General features: G+C 35.9%; 2 protein-coding genes across 3 annotated transcripts in view; one reads left to right on the forward strand and one right to left on the reverse strand.

Annotated features, from left to right (window-relative positions):
* The window catches only part of LOC125235595, a 217207-nt gene that overhangs the window by 41484 nt on the left and 155033 nt on the right, over positions 1-20690 (reverse strand). The gene's annotated exons all lie outside the window — the stretch shown is intronic.
* On the forward strand, positions 5609-13718 carry LOC125235170. 2 transcript variants are annotated; one of them, XM_048141625.1, is made up of 9 exons: positions 5609-5672; positions 7352-7556; positions 8001-8028; positions 8606-8750; positions 9586-9623; positions 11077-11104; positions 11790-11879; positions 12871-12999; positions 13595-13718. In XM_048141625.1, the coding sequence occupies exons 1-9, from the start codon at positions 5615-5617 to the stop codon at positions 13660-13662; spliced, it is 789 nt and encodes a 262-aa protein (XP_047997582.1). In that variant the 5' UTR covers positions 5609-5614; the 3' UTR covers positions 13663-13718. The 2 variants fall into 2 exon arrangements, with proteins under 2 accessions (XP_047997582.1, XP_047997583.1); XM_048141626.1 differs by having other exon boundaries at positions 12871-12989; positions 13595-13708.

Below are 20690 nucleotides of genomic sequence, written 5' to 3' on the forward strand. Positions count from 1 at the left end.
CCTTCAAATTGGGGCAACCCTTTTTCTGGGTACAGTTATCTATGACTTTATATTTTGTTTTTGGGAGATCGGCGGGATAGATGTCAACTCGGGTGGCAAACAACAAAGAGTGGGAGGTGAGCCATTTTGAAAATTAATTAGATACTTGAACAATTAAGTTATATGACATGTTACATTGCTGTAGAATATCATGGCATATGTATGTAGTTATAGCACTGAACATATGCTCCTATCCCTGACCCTACGCGTGTCTATGCAGTGTTTGTCACAAATTAGTATTGAAATGAAACGAAAACGAACAAAATATGAGGAATAAATAAGCGAAAACCATATCATTTGTATTGTTTCCTCACAGCCATCGACACTATTTCCCCGATATATAGGCCAATTCTGACTTACAGTGATTTGCTCATCATGCATTCACTCGTGCTTACCCGTAGCTGGACAGACGCGATGCACGACAACTGTGTCGGTGTGTTGACGGTCTGATGTCGCTTGCACTGATTGTCATCATATGGAGACAGCAAAAACAAATGAGATTATATCTAAATGTAAATTTTGAAAAAAATTGGACAGGATGTGATTCGCAGAAAACTTGGTCGCGACTAGAGTTTGCATTATCCGGTGGATTTTTAATATTCGAATAATTCGGATAATACAATTTTTATTATTCGAATATTCGAATAATTCGGATAATTTCGGATAATTTATTAAATGGAACAAAATTAATGTTACAGGTGCGTATAAGCGTGGAATTGATAACGGCTGAGATAGATGAGCGCCATAATGCGAAATTTACCTACATTTTTATTTATTTTTTGCATAAATCAGCAAACTGTAGAAATTAAAACACACCTTGCTCTCTATCTTTAGTTCTATGATTAGAATCTTGTAATCAGATGGTGAGCTGTCGATATAAGACAGTTAGTAGTAGTGATTAGTTAGGTGTTGGATATAACGAGAAGTTTTTCTTACAACACCTTTACCTTGGAAATGGATGGTAGAGAGGATGGCTTGTGTAGAGTGGAACGTTAGACAACATCATTGGATATGATGATGGTTATAGGCGATACAGCGTTGTCATATTATCCGTTCCGATATCGGATATAGGAAGGATGTCAAAGGCAAAAATCAAAGATGGCGCCTTGAATGATTTCGAGAATGTATAGGAGTCGGTCCTTCGCTCGATCGGATCGGATAGTCATCTTAAATCTGCGGGGCCCTTCCAGATACACTTCGACCCATCGGGATCTTTTGTGCAATTACCCCCTTAGATCTTAAGATCCTTCAGCTATTCAGGAGCTTCTCGACCATCTCCACGTATCGGATGATGAGGCTCATGGGTAGCTCTCTGATGTCCTTTGGTACTAGGTAGCCTACTCCAAAGTTCTTCATTCTTTGTCTGGCGAGGGCGTGACATTCACACATTAGATGTCTGACGGTCTCTTCCTCTTCGCCGCACATGCGACAATCTGTGTAGTCAGCGTGTCCCATCTTGGCCAACATTCCTTTGATCCCGTAATGGCCTGTGAACACCCCCGTTATAATTTGGAGTTGTCTTTTGCCTAGCTTTCCTAGCTTTTTACTCCATCCAGATTCTACCCTCCGCATAAAGAGCTTTGAATGCTTCAGACCTACCAGGGCATCCCACTCTTTTTGGTGATTAGCCTTTGTATGGTATGGTCCTTCATAGCCGGTTTAATGGTTCCTTGTGAGGTTGTCTTCAGACCTGGCCTTGGCAAGTTCATCAGCATTTTCATTGCCAATGAAGCCTTCGTGCCCCGGTATCCATACCAGTCGCACCTTGTTTTGCCTTCCAAGCTTGTTAAGAGCTTGGATGCCGTTTAATACCAGTCAAGAGTCACCTCTGGGCGATGTGAAGGCTTTGAGTGCCGCCTGACTGTCGCTGAGTATATAGATATTCTGTCCTTGGGTTTGTCTAACTATATTCTTATGTACAAAGGTAATTATTGCATATGTCTCGGCTTAAAAGACAGTGGCATAATTGCCCATGCTGATACTACCACTGTAGTCACTAGTCATTTGCACAAATGCCTACGCCCGTACCAGATGCCATCTTGGACCGGATCGGATACTTAATATAAAAAGTTGAAAACTCTTTTCGTAATAGGCTCTAAACAAAAGCGTCCTGGTTAGGGTCTTAGAATAGGAATGAGCAACTGAGCACAGGTACTCGTTCAAAACAGAGTAACCAAAAAAAGAGAAGACCAATTAGTCGAAGACACTTCCTATCCAGGTGTGGATCATTTTAGACCTTAGTTGCACAGTGGCTGGTACCAAAGTACCAATGGAAGGGGAGAGGTGATAAATAAGTAAGTACGTAACAAATTCTTTATTGTACCACCAACATAAAATATACAAGACATAAAATTTAAAAAAATGAAGAAGGAGGAGGTACGGAAGGCGAACTTATTTAAATATTCAAATCCAAAACGCCTCAAATTGCTCGGCAGCGATTTGATGGGTTTTAGTTTCCAAGCTGATCAGTAGATCGACTAAGATTTCAAAGTATAAGTAGTAATTAGACCGATTTTTGTGTATGAATGTAACTAAGGACTTAAAAGGAAAATACCTTATATTTCTTAGTGAAGTGGAGGGAATTCTGGCGTACTAAATTGCCATGGAACTGATAACAGCTAAATTCGGAGTGAGGCGCTAAATTTCAATTTCAAAAAAACAAGGGACCAAGGGAAGGGAAGTTGAAGATAAAAAGGTGTTAACTTGTTAGCAATAACATTGTCCGTATTAAGAATTGATCGAAATTGGTTTCAGTGACGTCTATCTATTAAATATATTACTTATAAATAAAAAATAATGTTTATAGAAATTATCCGTTTATCCGGATAATTTCACTTGGATTATTCGAATATTTTCGGATAAAAATATTGGCGGATATTCGAATAATTCGGATATTCGAATATCCGGATTGCAAACCCTAGTCGCGACATAAAAAGTAGGAAAATAGTACCTAACAAGACAAACGCATTAACACTTTCGCTACCAAGAACCCGACTGTCGGGTACACCGCTCGTAGAAGCGTAGCCGATTACATGGGTTTCCCCGTATGTAGCGAAAATGTCGTAGCGCCGCGTAGAGCCCGGTTTCGAAAGTGACAGACAAACAAGCTCAACCTAAAATTAGTAGCCACCTTCCCGACACCTCGTTACTAACCACTTGTTCGTAGTTTTTTCCCTTAACATCTATTCCCCTTCCCTATACTTTGCACTTCGCCAAATTATAACTTTCCTCTTTTGCAATAGAGCTGTTCCTAACCGCATTTACCCGGAAAAAATATCCGGCGACCAGTTTCCTGAAATATATCTAACCTTAAGGAAAAAGGACTGTAATAGATTGAATCTAAAGGTGGTTAAGGACGCATAGTCAGTGAAGTAAGACTCATTAGTGTCTGTCTGGTGTTGGTCGTTACTAGCATTGTGAAAAATGGCGGATTCCTACTTTTTGCCCACAGGTGGGGAGTGATTAAGAGTGTCATGGTCCGTACAACAGTGTTACTTCCTAGGTCAACGTTCAGGACTGTATTCTTACCGCGAGTTTGACAGTGACACAATCGCTAGCGACTGCGTATCTTCACACACAATGCAGGTATCTCGTACTACACAGTCGCTCTGGCGCGTATAAGAAAGAAAAGTTGGTATGCACTGAGAGAAATTTGCATTGTGAATTTAACAAGTTCGACTTGTTGCGGTTTATCCGTTTGAATCAGCCAAACGTATGTTTAAAACAATATGTGTCAGGTTGTTTTTATAAAATCGACTTGTTGATTCAAATATATTGCCGATTCAAATGACAAGTAGCTTGTTGTTTGAACCAAAGAGCACGTAGGCGCTATTTTAACCAAAAAACTTGTTGAATGAACATGAAAACTGGTTGTATTTTCTCTCAGTGTATGAATAGAATATATCCCCAAGTCAAGCCAAGCCGTATTATGAGAAATTTTAGACAGGTATCAATCTAAGCTACTCTAGCTAGGTCTGATCTACGAGAAAACGCGCATTCCTTATACGTTTCCAAGATATTAACTAGTTATTTCGGTATATGAAAATAGGCAGAGTGAGAAATCCTTACCACTCAAATACATATTTAATTCCTATAATACGCACGTAGAACGTAGAGACCAATTTCCTGCAAGAAATTTCAGTGTAAGGAGGTCACCTATCTCTGCATCTGATTGTACCTTTATAACTAAATCAGATCGTTACAATGTAGGTACATTGTATGAGGTTGATACTTGGTGATATTAAATGCATACTAATATTATAAATGGGAAAGTGTGTGTGTCTGTTTGTTTGTCCGTCTTTCACGGCAAAACGGAGCGACGAATTGACTTGATTTTTTAAGTGGAGATAGTTGAAGGGATGGAGAGTGACATAGGCTACTTTTTGTCTCTTTTTAACGCGAGCGAAGCCGTTTCAAATTCAAATTGTTGTTAGCATTACCATAAAACGTTGTTACAATAAGTATCAATATAATTTACTATTCGTACCCATTTATCCTGATGTATTGTTTTTGTATAATTGTATCCATTTAGGTATTTATAGTCGGCGCGGCGTAGGATAAATAAATATATATGAACTATGAAATGACCTAATTAGGGTGCCCATTTAATGGTATTAATCTCTCTATTGATAGATTCAACAAATGTGCAATTCCCGTTAAGTTTGTACATTTGGATCACGTCTCCGATTTGGATAAAAATTGGTAGGCTGATAGAGTTCACGATGCTGAGCAAGATCCACTAGGTTTCCCAAAATGTCCTATGTACTCGTAGTTTGTATGAAACCTTCCTTTTTTGTTACCAGATTTCTATACATTTTAGGTAACAAAAAAGGAAAGTTTCATACAATCAACCTAGGACATTTTGGGAAACCCAGTGGATCTTGCTCAGCATCATGGACTCTATCAGCTTACCAATTTTTATCCAAATCGGAGACGTAATCCAAATGTACCTACAAACTAAACGGGAATTGCTGATATTATGACTATTACAGCCATATTTACTGAAAGTTCGTGTACACTTCGAAGATAGAGGGTTTAATAATTTTAAAATGTTCCGTAATATAGAAGATAATTATTTTAAAGACGCATTTACCCCGGGTAACATAGGTAGTTAAAAAAAGATACATAATAAGGGATTAAGAGTAAATATATTGCTATAAGTCATAACCTAACCACAAAAGTGGACCGATTTTCATGAAACATGGCTAAGAACACTCCTGACTAATTGAGCTTTCAAACAAAAAAAAAACAAAATCTCAATCGGTTCATCCGTTCGGGAGCTACGATGCCACAGACAGACACACATACAGACAGACAGACACGTCAAACTTATAACACCCCGTCGTTTTTGCGTCGTGGGTTAAAAAGGTAACTATATGATTGAAAATGCAAGTCGAGTTTAGTTCGAATAGGTATAGAATGCGAAAATGAGTCGATAAACTGTGTCCATACATAATAATAACATTATGGCCACCCTACACATATGTACCTAACCAAGCCACATTTGTTGATTCACTAACCATATAATATTGTATCTGGAATTCTGGAGTAACGAGTGAACAGTGAACAATTGAACATGTGTAACAGCGGGTTTATCTTGTTACTCTACTGTGCTTGTGCTTTTTGTGATAACGGTACGGTATGGTTTTTCAACAGTTCTCAAAAAGTTTGTACAGCGTCAGCAAATTTTAATTGATCCTATTTTTAACCGACTTCAAAAAAAGGAGGAGGTTCTCAATTCGACTATATGTTTTTTTTTGTATATATGTTACTCGATATTGTTATCAACATTTAGTACCTAATATAAGTCGACTTTCGTAAAAATATAGATACTAATAAAACGCACTAAAATCTCAACTCATCAAAAAAATCTTGGTAACCAAATAGGAATAAAAAAAAATAACTTTTCCTTAATTTTTGTACAAACTTTTTGAGAACTGCTGATTTAATCATTATTTTGGTCTGATTTGATAATTTAGAAATCATTTTACTAAGGTTCCGTATCAAAAAATCGGAACTAGTTAAGAATCACTCGACTTGTATAGTTTGTTGGCTTCGAGAAAGGCCGACCTATTCCCTGTAGTCCTACCGCGTAGTTTTACCAGTTGAACCATTGGGAATTTTCTTCCCAATAGACTTACTGATTGTAAGACTTTGCTTTTTTGTACGAAACCAGACGCGATAACTGTTTTGACGAAGCCCCGCTGTGCGGATTTCTAGATTGTTTGCCCTTCGGGCATCTATAGATACCTAACAAATCTAACCTACCTATTGCCTAGCCATTACTATCAGTAAGTCTATTGGAAAGGAAATTCCCAGTGGTTCAACTGGTAAAACTACGCGGTAAGGCTAGAGGGAATAGCCTGAAAGGCCGTGCCAGGATAAGCTAAGCGATTCTGCCCCCATTGAGTTTGGGCTTGGTGTAAATGTCATTTAAGTGTTTAAATATGTAATTAATATTGTTTAAATTATAAGTACATACATACTCGTACATAAGTAGTTTAATCTACATATCTGCTAAATAGAGACTCATACCTGCATACAAACTGTAGATGCAGTTTTGCAGGGATATGTTTTAATTATAAGTCCTATACTGTACTAATAATAACAATTTAAAAAAAAAACCTAGTCGGTAACTTACACCCGAAAGTGTTCAATATTGTTCATGCTCCATGTGAATATGGTTGCTTATGGTATACTGACTACGATAAAGAATATTTAATAAAAATTTTGATTTACACGCTATAAATTAGTTACCTATTCAACAAATAATTACAGAAAACCTATAACATTGTCAAGCATAACTCGATCTTAAGAAAAAATACTGAAGCTCTGGAAAGATTTTCTAGTTTATTTAGTTTATTCACATTTGATTACATATTATCTCAAAATACATTACATTTAGACATCTGTATTCAGGAAATAAATAAGGTAATATTAGATTTTTCCCCGTACCTATCTTATTATTATTTGCATTATGTTCTGTACTACATTCTATTAAATTAAATAATATTTCTAATGAACACAAGTTAAATTATAATCTATTGTAATCTATTGAAAATATTTCAACTTGTGCTGTCTTAAAGTAGTCACACTACCACAGCCTCCAGCCTCAGGCACCAGAGGACTTGGTCACTTTTTCTTTCATATGTGTAATTTATTTCGGTTTTAATAAATAATATTTATTTGTATTTATATTCAATCGCACACAGTATGACCTTATAAGGTGACAAAATCAACAGCACGGCAATATTGCAAAAACCATTTTCTTTCAATCAGTCTGTAGTTACCTTACCGTAAGTTTTGGTTTCAGCTACCAATTCAGCATCTAACCATGAGGAATCTTATGCATCTAACAATGTTAAAAAACCAGTGGAACACGAAAATGTCATTGTGATCAGCAAGAATAAGTGCAGCGGCAATCTAGCGTTGCACGAGGGCAATACTTGGGTCCTCGTGAAAGCGGATTTCCCCGTCGACATAGCCAAGTGTTGGCACGCACAAGAGGCTAAGACTGAGTAAGTTCGTTGTTCTGTTTTGGACTTGCTGTGATTTTTTTACTCCCAAAGCAAAAACTGTCTGTCTGTCTGTCTTTGTGTGTCTGTCTGTCTGTGGCATCGTAGCTCCTAACGGTTTGGTTTGAAAGCTGATTTAGTCGGGAGTGTCCTTGGCCATCTATAATGGAAATCGGTTCACTATGTAGGGAGTTTTTTCAAAATTTAAATTTTGTAGTTAGATTAGTTATTTGTCTTTGTGAGTTACCTACAGTAAAGTTACGTAATTATAGATATATATTACAAAATATTGATAATGACACATTAAAACGCATAATAAGCGCAAATTTTGTATTTGCAATTTTGTATAAAAACTTAAAAATTCAAAGGCATCGAAGGAGAATCGTATCGAAGCAAAAAAAATGGTATGGATATTTTTAGTATCTAACATCACACTTTTCTTTTCAGATTTTCCAGAGATAATGGAATAGCGAAGGTAATTTTCTTAGCGATTTTCATAAATATAGCTTTTGTTTCCAATTTTGTATCACTATCTCCTGTCCCACAACTTAATTTGCGCAGAATGATTATTTTCATGATAACATCAATATTCTTCTCATTCTCTGAGACAATAAACCTGTACCTGTACCAATAAAATGGGCATTTTCGCGAGAACAATCGACAAAAATATTTTTGCTAAGATAGATAAATTTTAAGTTTTTTCGTAATCAGAATCAAGCGCTTTCGATTTAGCACATGATTATGTCGCCGCGAGATAGATGACACGTCTTCTTCTAACTGAATGACATAAGGACGGGTAGTCTAGCGCTTTCGATCCAGGACAAAAAAAAACAAGAGACAAAAAATGGTCCCAAAACTTTCAACTTTGTAACCGGTGTAGGTGTTTGAAAAATGGTAACGAAGTGGAAAAATTTAATTAAGGACGCTTTTTTTTACCTAGTATGGCCGGCCTAAATTTACCTATTTTAGAAAAAAAAAGTTTTGAGTCTTTTTGCGATAATGCCCAAATGCAATATAAATGCAAGCAACAAAAAAAATGTGACTTGTTCCAGGTAACATTTCCCCAGCACCACACAATGTTGATCTTTATGGAAAACATTGACAGCTCGTTCGCGGGTTCGTGGAACTGTCTGTTTCAGGCTCAGAACAACAGCCTCAGCCAACCAGTTTCCTGTTCCATCAAAATCGAAGTTCGAGGTACGAAACACAATCTAATTACACTCTGTTTGTACTACGGGTAAGTATGTCATACGGCGAAGTCTGAAAGTTTATACGTTTACCACTAATAGTGAGTAGCAAGTAGCAAAAGTATGAACCGCAAAAAACTTGTAACTATGAGCAAAACGGGCAGATACACAACCACGTATGGCAAACTTACCCGTATTTATCATAGCAAGATTTAGCTACGAATACAATGTGCAACGAACTAGCCACAAAAGTAGACCGAACGGTGAACCAAAAAGAGTGGGATGCCCTGGTAGGTCTGAAGCATTCAAAGCTCTTTATGCAGAGGGTAGACTCTGAATGAAGCAAAAAGCTAGGGAAGCTAAGCAAAAGACAACTCCACATCATAACGGGGGTGTTCACAGGCCATTACGGGGTCAAAGGAATTTTGGCCAAGATGGGACACGCTGACAACACTGATTGTCGCATGTGTGGCGAAGAGGAACAGACCGTCAGTCACGCCCTCGCCAGACAAAGAATGAAGAACTTTGGAGCAGGCTACCTACCTGCGGTACCAAACGACTTCAGAGAGCTACCCATGAACCTCATCATCCGATAAGTGGAGATGGACGAGAAGCTCCTGAATAGCTGAAGGATCTTAAGATCGTAGGGGGTAATTGCACAAAAGATCCCGATGGGTCGAAGTCTGTCCGTAAGGGCCACCGCAGATTTAAGATAAGATAAGACAAGTCCTAACGGTGAAATGTAATTAGGTAAAAGTTGCCTCCCTTTCGCAATATTTTTCAATCTTACAGATATGCATAATACTAATGATTCATCCAAACTCAAAGAAAAACTTCTCTTTCAGCAGGTACATATCAATCTGCAAGTGCATCCTTACTGGAGGTAAGTAACAAAATTTCAATCGTATGGCACACAGGGCACACTGTCGTCATCATTATCTTCACAAAATATTTTTGAATTTTATTTACATGAAAATACAAAATCTAGGCACGACTCTTTGTCAATGGCACAATATACATGGTGTAAACCTAATACGAGCGAAGGTGTTAAGTCTGAATAGGACATAAGAAATGTAATTAGGTAACTTTTACTTAAAATTGAAATAATTTTTTTTTAAAACCCTACATAAAGGTCTATTCCCCAAAGCCAGTCTCCGCCGGCTTTCCGCGCATGCGCGCAGTATCGAAAAAACTGAAAACGCATTGTTTGGCTCTGTAACCATGGCAACGCCTTATAACGACACTGCGCGAGTGCGCGGAAAGGCTTTGGGCAGCGAGCTGACAGTGCAAACCTTTGCGTCAAAATACAGGAAGCAGTGTGAATTTCACGAAAGTTATTCAAGAAAACTATTAAAAACTAAGTGCATGGTCGTAGAAAAAGTATTGTATGCAACGGTGTTTAACTGGGTCAAAAAATACTCGTGTCGTCTCAATAACAATTTTCGGCTTCGCCTCAAATTGTTACCCACGCCACTCGTCTTTTTTGACCTCCTTTAAACGCCTGTTGCATAAAATACTATTTTTTCATACAAAATAATTCGGCCCGCAATATAACGCAAAACACACTCGCATATTTTTTTTTTTACATTTTTTTTCTTATCTTTTTTATTTATTTATTTATTTTATTAAATGTTCGTTGCTAGTTGTCATTGACTGTCAATTGCAACCACGTTTGCAGAACATTGCTGCTGAAATTTTTTTCAAAAATTCATTATGGGGTGAAAATTAAAATATACAAGATCTACTAACATTGACTAAACTATCATGACAAATACGAACGTTTCCGGAAAAATACGAAGAAAACCCTTTTCGTACTATACATCTGTACTGTACAGTGTACACTGTACGCCACGGTGCTGTGCAAAACAAAAAAAAATGGCGGAAGGATCTTATAGTCCTTGCCTTCTTGAACATGCTTCAATAATCACTCAAATATAAATTATAACAAAGAGGATAGAGTATTATAGAGTGTTACTGTCGAAGTAAAATGTGTAATCACAGTGCATATAGTGTATTTGAGTGCCTACTTTTACAAATTATTGGTTGAATTTACAATCGTTTGAGAACTTTTACTAAAGACTGATACATTCAAAAGCTCGAAATTCTAATATGGACCCTCAATGGGAACGCACATCATAGACTGCCATCTCTTGACACAGGCTTAAAACTTTTGAACCTCATTTTTGACAATTTGGCCTATATTCTTAGCTTGAAATGTGCTAAAATGTTTTATTTTTTTTACTGAAGTACGTTTTTTAGACTTTATCTGTCTATACGGAGTTATGTATGTCTTTAATAATACTTATTGATGTTTCATACAATATGTTTAATTGCAGATTATCCAGTCTTCAAAACAAAGCACAGGTAGGTAAAATTCAATTCAATCTTACATTCGCCCATGCGCTATGATCGCATCTATACATGCCTACATAATATATACGAAAATAAGACCATGTATTAACAGGCGCACAGTGCTAAAAAATGATAGATACTGGAATATAAGTTTCAATTGGTCATCATCATTCGCTTGCCCTTATACATTTCATTTAGGGGTGGCAACTTGTACTTACCTTCTTATTTAATTTTATTCTTATTTTATCATTCACTTACTCTCATAAATATCATTTAATATTTGCCAGTTGCTTTTCGGTGAAGGAAAACATCGTGAGGAAACCGGACTAATTCCAATAAGGCCTAGTTACCCTTTGGGTTGGAAGGTCAGATGGCAGTCGCTTTCGTAAAACTAGTGCCTACGCCAAATATTGGAATTAGGTATCAACGCGGACCCCAGGCTCTCCCATGAGCCGCGGCAAATGCCGGGATAACGCAAGGAGGATGATGATATCATTCACTTACTCTCGTCCACATCCACCTTTTCCTTGGATTTCCTTTCCTGGTTATTCCTTGCACATTCATTCGTAATACCTTTCTCTTTCACATGACGTTCAACCCCATGCCTTTTTCGCGTGCGTCTCAATCGGTATGGTACTTATCCACTCTCCATGTTATAAAAGCATCAAATTTCTAATATCTTTTATTATGTTTTCAGACAAATGGATGTGGGTAGGAATATTAATTGGAATAGCCATAACCTTCAGCGTTGCTCTGGTGGCCGTGTTCATCTATTACAAACGAAAAGGTTTGTGCAGTTTTTTTTACTGGCGCCCATTATAGCCTGACAAGTTTTTATTTGACCCTCGCCACGTTGCGGAATTTCAGCTGAACTAATTTCTTTTACTGGCAAGGATTAATATTTGACACCCGTCGTCGAAAGTCATTGAATGTCAGTGATGTAAACGAGAAGTAAATATTTTAGATTTTCTAACGGTTTCATCGCAAATATGCCCAAAATAATATTTAAAAAAGTGAAAATAATTATACTTAACGAGATAAATTACTAACAACAAAAAAGGATGAAGGATTTCACAGTATTTCGATAACAATGTTCCGAAATCGGTTGTTGACATGTCCGGTACTGACAATGTATAGTGCAGTTCTCCTGTACTGATTATTTAATTTCGATTTAGCTTAATATATTTTTTGTTCTTATTTAAGGTGTCTGTAGCTCAGCCGTGAAAATGATTTATAGAAATAAGGAAGCCGTTACATCATTGACACCAGTATAAAACAAGGTCCCACGCAAAAACAAAATAAACATCGACGACTTGGATAAAGGCACAAGATTCATGGATTTTAGGCTGTACGGAAACAAGTAGCGAGTATTTAAACCATGCTTATTAAACTTTGATTCTCTAAAACCCTGTTTTCATTTTCTACAAATATTTACGCGAAACCAGTACACGCTGTCCCCATTATACATGACGTCCGAACATTATTGCCATATGAAAGCGGTTTGTAGCGACACTCTTTCAGGGTCAAATAAAATCTTGTCAGGCTATACTTAGGCTGACAAGTGAAGTGACTATATTTATTTAAATAGTATAGAGAACAGTCAATTTATTTACACCATGTCTTTTAACAGGAGTTTCATTTTGCGTACGGAATTTTAGGGTTCCGTATGAAGTAAAATTGGTCAACAGTTACAAAAATTTGGTGGATCACACTAAGCAGAGCTACAAAATATGAAATAGCTGTTGCTTATTTTCATATAGGTACTTTACTCTTTTCAGTGGACCGGTGCGTATGTGACAGTGGTAATGCCAATCGTTCGGACCGCCCGTCGCTAGCCATTCCAGAACAAACAGATGACTATGAGCGCGCTTCTATCACCTCGGCAACCTCGGACAGTGTATACGAAGGTGGGTGGAGATTGTTTTTGTTTAAATTTCTTTTTTTTTTATTCTCCGCGTCATTTGGCGAAAGGTGTCGCGTTACCGAGAATAGTGGGGCTGTCTGGTGGCCAAGTAGCTCGTAGTGTATAGGCTAGTTTCCTGTACTTAAAATAAAATATTTAATGCAGTGCACGAAATAAAGCACCACATATTAATTAGAAGAAAAATATAGACAGTAGTTATGTTTAAACACAATTTCTATTTAATAAGTCAAAGAGAAAGACATTAAGTAAATGAATTGGACGTGACGTCACTCCTCAGTATTTCATATTAGTTCCATATTAGCAAATCGTTTTGACAATTCTTAAAAAGAAGCTGATTTGACTAGCAGGAAACTAGCCTATTATAGTCGTAGTTATTCTAAAGCGAAAATATGTGATAGTGTTTAGTAAAACGTCCCACTTTGTCGTTAACCATAAAGTCGAGATAAAGTTGTATCTTCATAAATATGGATAAACTCACATAGCGGCTTTATAGCAATCGACAAAGTGGGACGTTTTACTAAAACTGTCACATATAGGTATTCAAAATTGTTAATAATTTAATATTGTTTGCATTTTAGGCGTGTGTCCGGCCCTGGCTGTACCCCAAAGAGGACCAAAAGTTATAAACATCAGGAGGCCATATTAACTCCCCAATTCGTCTTCAATTTTCTCACACTTGGTCTAAAGTTAACTGGAAGAAATCCCTAAAAAGGATATTATTGCCATTGTTATCTTTGTTTTATAACTACTTGTACAATCAACTGTTTTACTATTACTACTACTACTGTATTCGAAAGGTTATTGAATTCTATTAAGTTACTATTCTTCGTATTTACTCGAAAAATCATAAAGAAATAATTTTAAAGGAGTAGATATTTTATTGTTAAGTGACTGTGCATTGTAACTCTTGTAAGTGTGCTTTATCATGTACTTAATACCTAATTTTATATGAATTCTCGCAAAATGCCAACTAAGTCTGTTTTTACATTATCCGATTCGATATTGGGTGTCGGAAGGATTTCAATGGAAAAAATCCAAGACGGCGCCTGTAATGTATGGGATATCGACCCTACATCTGATATCGGATCGGATAATGTGAAAACGCACTTACTATTTTAAGTTCTCTGAACTTAAATCTGTCGTCAAAAAAATCTGCCTATTTAACAGATCACCTGTCCAAAATATCACGGGTTAAACCATTACAAATAGGTGTCATAAATGCAATCCCGGCGTTTTCCCCGAGTAAACGACGATAAAGTTATCGGCGGGATCTCGTGCTCATTTACTCGCGCCCAGGATCGATCACCCTAATTTTAAGGTGCTTAAGGCTTTGGCACACGGAAAACGGTGCACACTGGAACCCGCCCATACATTGCTGTGTTCAAAACTCAACTTAGGAATTGTGGGTATTTTGTACTGAAATTGAAATATATGTATGACCAGGGAAGTATTGTACCTCATTGCAGCAAAATACCTTCATTATCAGTTGTCATTACGTAGTTGCATTATGTTAAAGGTCTAAGATTTCATATGTCACGTTCAGTGGTAATTAGCATCGATTATTAAATAGACTTGTTTCAAGTTATAGCAGTAATAATAACTCAAAATCCGCAATGTCTTATCTTGGACAAGGTATGTTGATTACGTTTTACGTATTTTATATTCTAAAAACATTATTGTGTTTGTGATATTTGGACAATAGTAACTTATATTGTAATTTAATAAAAATTCAAGATTTAGACCTAACTGGTGCAAACTTAGCGTGAGAGGACTGATTTCTACATAGTTGTTGCAACGTTTTTTTATATAATTATACTTAGATACTTTAGGTAGTAAGTAAAACGTTTATGTCCTAATATTACTAGTATATGACGTGAGAATTATTTTCAAGTCATACTGATAAGATATTATTTGACCTCAAATCTATCACTGAAACGTTAGTCCGTTTTCACATTATCCGATCCGATATATCGGATGTCGATAGAATTTCTATGGAAAAAATCCAAGATGGCGCCTGGAATGTATGGGATATTGGTCCTACATCCGATATCGATCGGATAATGTGAAAACGCTCTTACTCGATACGTCACGGAAAATGTAGGAAATTTTTGATTCAAGGAAGTGACAATATAAGGGCGTTATTCACTTTCTCCATATAATGAATGTCATTTTCTGTGACATTTATGATATCGAGTCATACATCTTACAAACTCATGGTTAACGCACAAAACGTGCATAATATAACTATCCAATATCCACTACAATATGATATGACATTAAATTATTGAAGATTTCTGACGATTTTGAATATTGACAGAGCCAAAAGGTCCATATTAGTAAGTATCAAATAATCCACCTGTTCTCAGGAAAAGCTCAAAAAACACCTTTTGACGCACGCAGTGTGTAGAGGCCCCAAGATCGTTTGGGAGCGCCCTAGATGGCCACTCGCTTACTTAACTGTCGATAACCTGATTGTAGCTTATCAATAATGGGGCGAAATGGGGTTTTAAGCAAAGATTAAGAAACCCATATACGTTGTCGTATAAAAGTTACCTATATAGAATGATTTTGTTATAGTATCTGAACAGGTGAGTTTATAGATCATAAGATCAATACGGGTTGGAAAAGTGTGTCTGGTCTTTTTACTAATTGTCACACTGAGAGAAATTTGCATTGTGAATTTAACAAGTTCGACTTGTTGCGGTTTATCCGTTTGAATCAGCCAAACGTATATTTAAAACAATATGTGTCAGGTTGTTTTTATAAAATCGACTTGTTGATTCAAATATATTGCCTATTCAAATGACAAGTAGCTTGTTGTTTGAACCAAAGAGCACGTAGGCGCTATTTTAACCAAAAAACTTGTTGAACGAACATGAAAACTGGTTGTATTTTCTCTCAGTGCAGAGGTGTTGAGTAATTTTTTTGCTACTTGCTACTCACGATTAGTAGTAAACGTATGAACAGTTTTGGAAGAATCAAGATCGCCTTGTGTGATGTCCTCTTGGTGGCCGCTCACAGATGTAAGAAGCGCTTGGCAGCCGTTAGCTCGTTGGGTGGACGACATCCGGAAAATTGCGGGTCACAACTCACAACCATCAGATGAGACTAGCTCAGGACCGGGACAAGTGACGTAGTACTAGAAGAGAGGCCTATGCTCAGCAGTGGGCGATAAAGGGCTGATATGATGATGATGATGATGTCCTCTTATGTTATCACCTGTTTGTGTGATGACAAATCTTTGTTTTATAGAAGACCAAAGTCATAAAGCACCGAATTGTCCTTAAGTGACCCAGGGTCCGTCAGGACAAGTCCGCCATTTTTTATTTTTATTTTTAGTCCCCATCGATAAAAAGTCTAGTTCCAGCGGTAACTAAAACCTGAGAGCTTGGTCTCATGATAAGTTTTGAAGTAATTACTAACAATCAAAGCAGTCATCAAATATAAAAACCACAAGTCTAACATATTCTGAAATTGTTAAGTCAACAAAGTCTGACCTTTACTGTTACAGACAGTAAAGTAAATGACAAAGGGCCAAGCTGGAATCTTACATGATTAAATATTTCAAAGGGTCTACATTACTGCCAAATAACATACATACAATGTAAAGGTGAGGTCCGCGGTCACACTGTTGGCAGGGGCAACGAGATTTTATACGATATTTACAGCTTAAATAAAGGTAATTTCTTATGACATAATATATCTGTGAGGATCTTATGAGGATGTTTTGAAATTTACACTGGACATTGTTCGAAGAAAAAGCCAAAATTTAAACTTTCGGGCAAAAGGAAAAATCATCATCCAATCATTTGACAATATTTAGAGGACAGATCCTTTTCCCTTTACTACGTCCAACTAGTTTGACGTTACACGTAGAGAAGTTCTTAATGGTAATTTATCAGAGTCTTGTTTAGATCATATTTATATACGTGGTCCCACTAATAGTATTCATTCGTCAGTAATAAGTCACAAAATTTCTGATCATTATTGTATCTCAGCGGCGGTCCAATGGAAACGCACTTCGACGGCGGCGGCGCCGGCGCCGGGCCCGCGCGCGCCCGCCGCCCCGCGCCGAGTGCTAGACAATCGGCTCGTAAGAGAGAAATTACTAGAGACTAACTTTGAGCACTTATTATCCATTGAATGTCCTCAGAAATTATATGTAGCATTTAGAGATATATTTAATAATATATATGATAACTGTTACAAGACTGTCACGAATAGTAAAATTAATAGAATGAATGAATGAATGAATGAATGAATGAATGAAATATTTATTTGTATCAAACAAGCGTATATACAGGTCTTACATAATAGTGGTTTTTCATGGACGATTCTTGTTTTGCCACGACGGGCGTACAAATATTGTTCTTATAACTAACTTATTTAGGTACTATGTACAAGATACAAACTAAATTCATGCATTACATGCAATTATATATATACAAATTTATTTTTAAATTACATTTTATTAAATATCATTATTATTTTAAAAATTTACTAGTAGTAATATTAATTAATTATTTCAATGATCATAAATTACATTTGTTGATGAATTCATTAACGGAATAATAACATTGTTTTATTAAATAATCAAATAATTTCTTTTTAAACATATTTATAGGCATTTCTTTAAATGTATCAGACAGAGTATTATAAATCTTAATAGCCATACAGTATGAATTTTTCCGTGATAGCGCTAGATTGGTTTTCGGTAAGTTTAACTTATATCTATGTGTTCCTCTTTTAGAATTTGTGACTCTTACATCAAATAATTCTATATTTTTATTTACAAACATACACATCTCAAACACATACAGACATGGAAGTGGCAGTATACGCTTGGATTGGTAAAGTGGTGTACAAGGGTCAAGGAAGTCGGCTCCACATAAAGTGCGAATGCATTTTTTTTGCAGTTTAAAAATAATATCAGCATCCGTCGAGTTTCCCCATAGTATGAGACCGTATCTTAGTATTGACGACACATAACCGTGATATGCAGAAAGGGCTGCTTCTTCTGAAACTACATTTCTTAACCTATATAACACATAGACAAATCGATCAAGTCGTATTCGTAAATTGTCAATATGACTCTTCCAGTCACAGAAAGAGTCTAGTGTTATTCCTAAAAATGTCGCAGATTTAACTTCTTCAATTGGTTGATTATTGTATGATACATTTAGATTACAAATTTTACTTCTACATGTCAAAAATTGCATAAATTTAGTTTTTACCAAGTTAATACTCAAATTATTATTATCCATCCAATTTATTATGTCATTTAGAGCTTGATTTATTTCATATTCAAATGTTAAACGATTATTACACTTTATAAGTAAGGTTGTATCATCTGCGAACAAAATACATTTGTGATTCGTTGCATCTGGTAGGTCATTTATATAAAGAAGGAATAGCAATGGACCTAATATACTTCCTTGAGGTACACCGGTAGCATTGATTTTATAATTAGATCTATATGCAATTCGATCACGACCAGTCATTCTCATGACTTCCACACACTGATGTCTGTCAGTTAGATAACTACTTAACCAATCGTACGGAAGACCCCTTATTCCATATCTAAACAGTTTACTCATTAATATGTTATGGTTTACAAAATCAAAAGCTTTAGTCATATCTAATAAAACTGCTACTACGGGTATCCTATTGTCAAGGTTTTCAGTTACATATTTTACCAGATTGAAGCATGCTTTAGAAGTAGAGCTATGTTTACGAAACCCGAATTGCTCTGCTTTTAGAACTTGAGTGTGGCTTATAAAATTAGTAATTTTATTATGCATAAGTTTTTCTAAAATCTTAGAGAGAATGGGTATAAGGGTAATCGGTCTATAATTGCTAACCTCAGATTTGTTTCCTTTTTTAAATAATGGTTTCACGACAGAGTATTTAAGACGTTGCGGGAAGATTCCTTGTGTGAATGAAAGATTTATAATATGGCACAGAGGTCCCGCCAAGCTGATTGCACACAACTTAATAGCTTTTGTGCATATATCGTCGTAACCGGTGGAGTTTGTATTTCGAAGACTCTTTATGGCCTTGAAAACATCTAGGTTATCAACTGGCGTGAGGAACATACTGTGTGTACTTTGGGATATTCTGTTAGAGTTAAGTAATGTATGTTGCTGGTCATGTGTAATGTTTATAAAGCAACTATTCATTTTTTCAGCTATTTCTTGTGGATCGTGAATGGGCTCATTTCCAATTATAATTTCCGCTATGTCTTCGGTGGCCTGGGTCAGGTTACAGTTATTTTTTATTATTTGCCACGAAGCTTTACATCTGTTAGCCGAATTATTTATAAATCGCGTATTAGAAATTTGTCTCGCCTTATGTAGACACGTTTTTAACATTTTTGTATATTTTTTATATTGATTTAAATCATTTTTATTGTGTCTATTTCGAGAAGCTATTCTATATAAGGTACGTTTATTTGCGCAACTAATCTTTATACCTTTCGTGAGCCATTTATTTTTTAATGGTTTCATAACTCTCTTTATTTTAATACGTGGGAAGCAAAGGTTATAAAATAGTGTCAGCAGTTCATGGAATTGATTAAAAGCTGCATTTGTATCAGTCTCTTGCAATACTTCAGTAAAAGACAAAGCGGAAATACATTCTTCAAATTTTTGTAAATTTTCTTTACTATAGTCTCTTATTGATTCATGCCAATATATAAGTTTCTTTTTAACTGATTTAGTTATGTTTATTTTACATGATAAGCTCTGGCCAGTTTCATGATCTGAGAGATTTAAGATATGTATATTTGGCACAATATCTGTTAGATTGCTAGCCATCAAATCTAAGCATGTTTTTTTCTCGTCGGACAATGAATATGATTGTAAATATTGTAATTTGAAAGGATTGATATAAGCTCTTTTTTTATTTTATTATCTTTCAGTATATCGATATTCCAATCACCGCAAAGTACAATATTTTTATTTTTTTTAGTGACACATTTTAACAACTGATTCAAAAGAGAAAAGAATAACTTTATATCTGAGGTTGGCGTCCTATATATACATATCACAATTAAATTGTACTGGGGTATTTCAATGCCACAGCTTTCAAATGCGAACTGTTCAGAAAGACTCTGAATATTTTCAAGAACTATATAGTCTATACCCGTCTTAATTAGGATACAAGTGCCGCCTCGTTTCTGATGTTGCCTACAGAAAGAAGCAGCAACGTTAAAATTATTTATGGTGAGATTTTTAATAGATCCCAGTTTAATAAAGGTTTCACACAAACATATTATTTCTATATGATCTAATTTTACTTGAAGGTCATCAATTGCTGACTCAAAGATATCCATTTTCCCTAATATGCCTGCAATATTTTGGTGTAATATGTTTACAGTTATCGACTTAGGTACGAAAGGAATGAGAATGAGAGTCGCTTACGGACTTATCAAGTTTTTTAAAATAATAGGGAATGGTACCTTTTCTATTATCACAAATTTTATTCTGAGGTTTAGAACACTGCGTTAGTGTGTCATTTGGTTTTACAAAATTATAGTACATATCTTTATAGTCCCTTTGATCCACAATCGCGTTAATTTTTTGGCATATATTTAATAAGTATTGTGTCTTGTTTCTGTAGGTATGGTTAGAAACGTCAATGTAATTACAATTATTTTCCCTTAAACAGAAATTA

This window comes from Leguminivora glycinivorella, chromosome 17 (genome assembly GCF_023078275.1).
Source record: "Leguminivora glycinivorella isolate SPB_JAAS2020 chromosome 17, LegGlyc_1.1, whole genome shotgun sequence".
Lineage (NCBI taxonomy): Eukaryota > Metazoa > Arthropoda > Insecta > Lepidoptera > Tortricidae > Leguminivora > Leguminivora glycinivorella.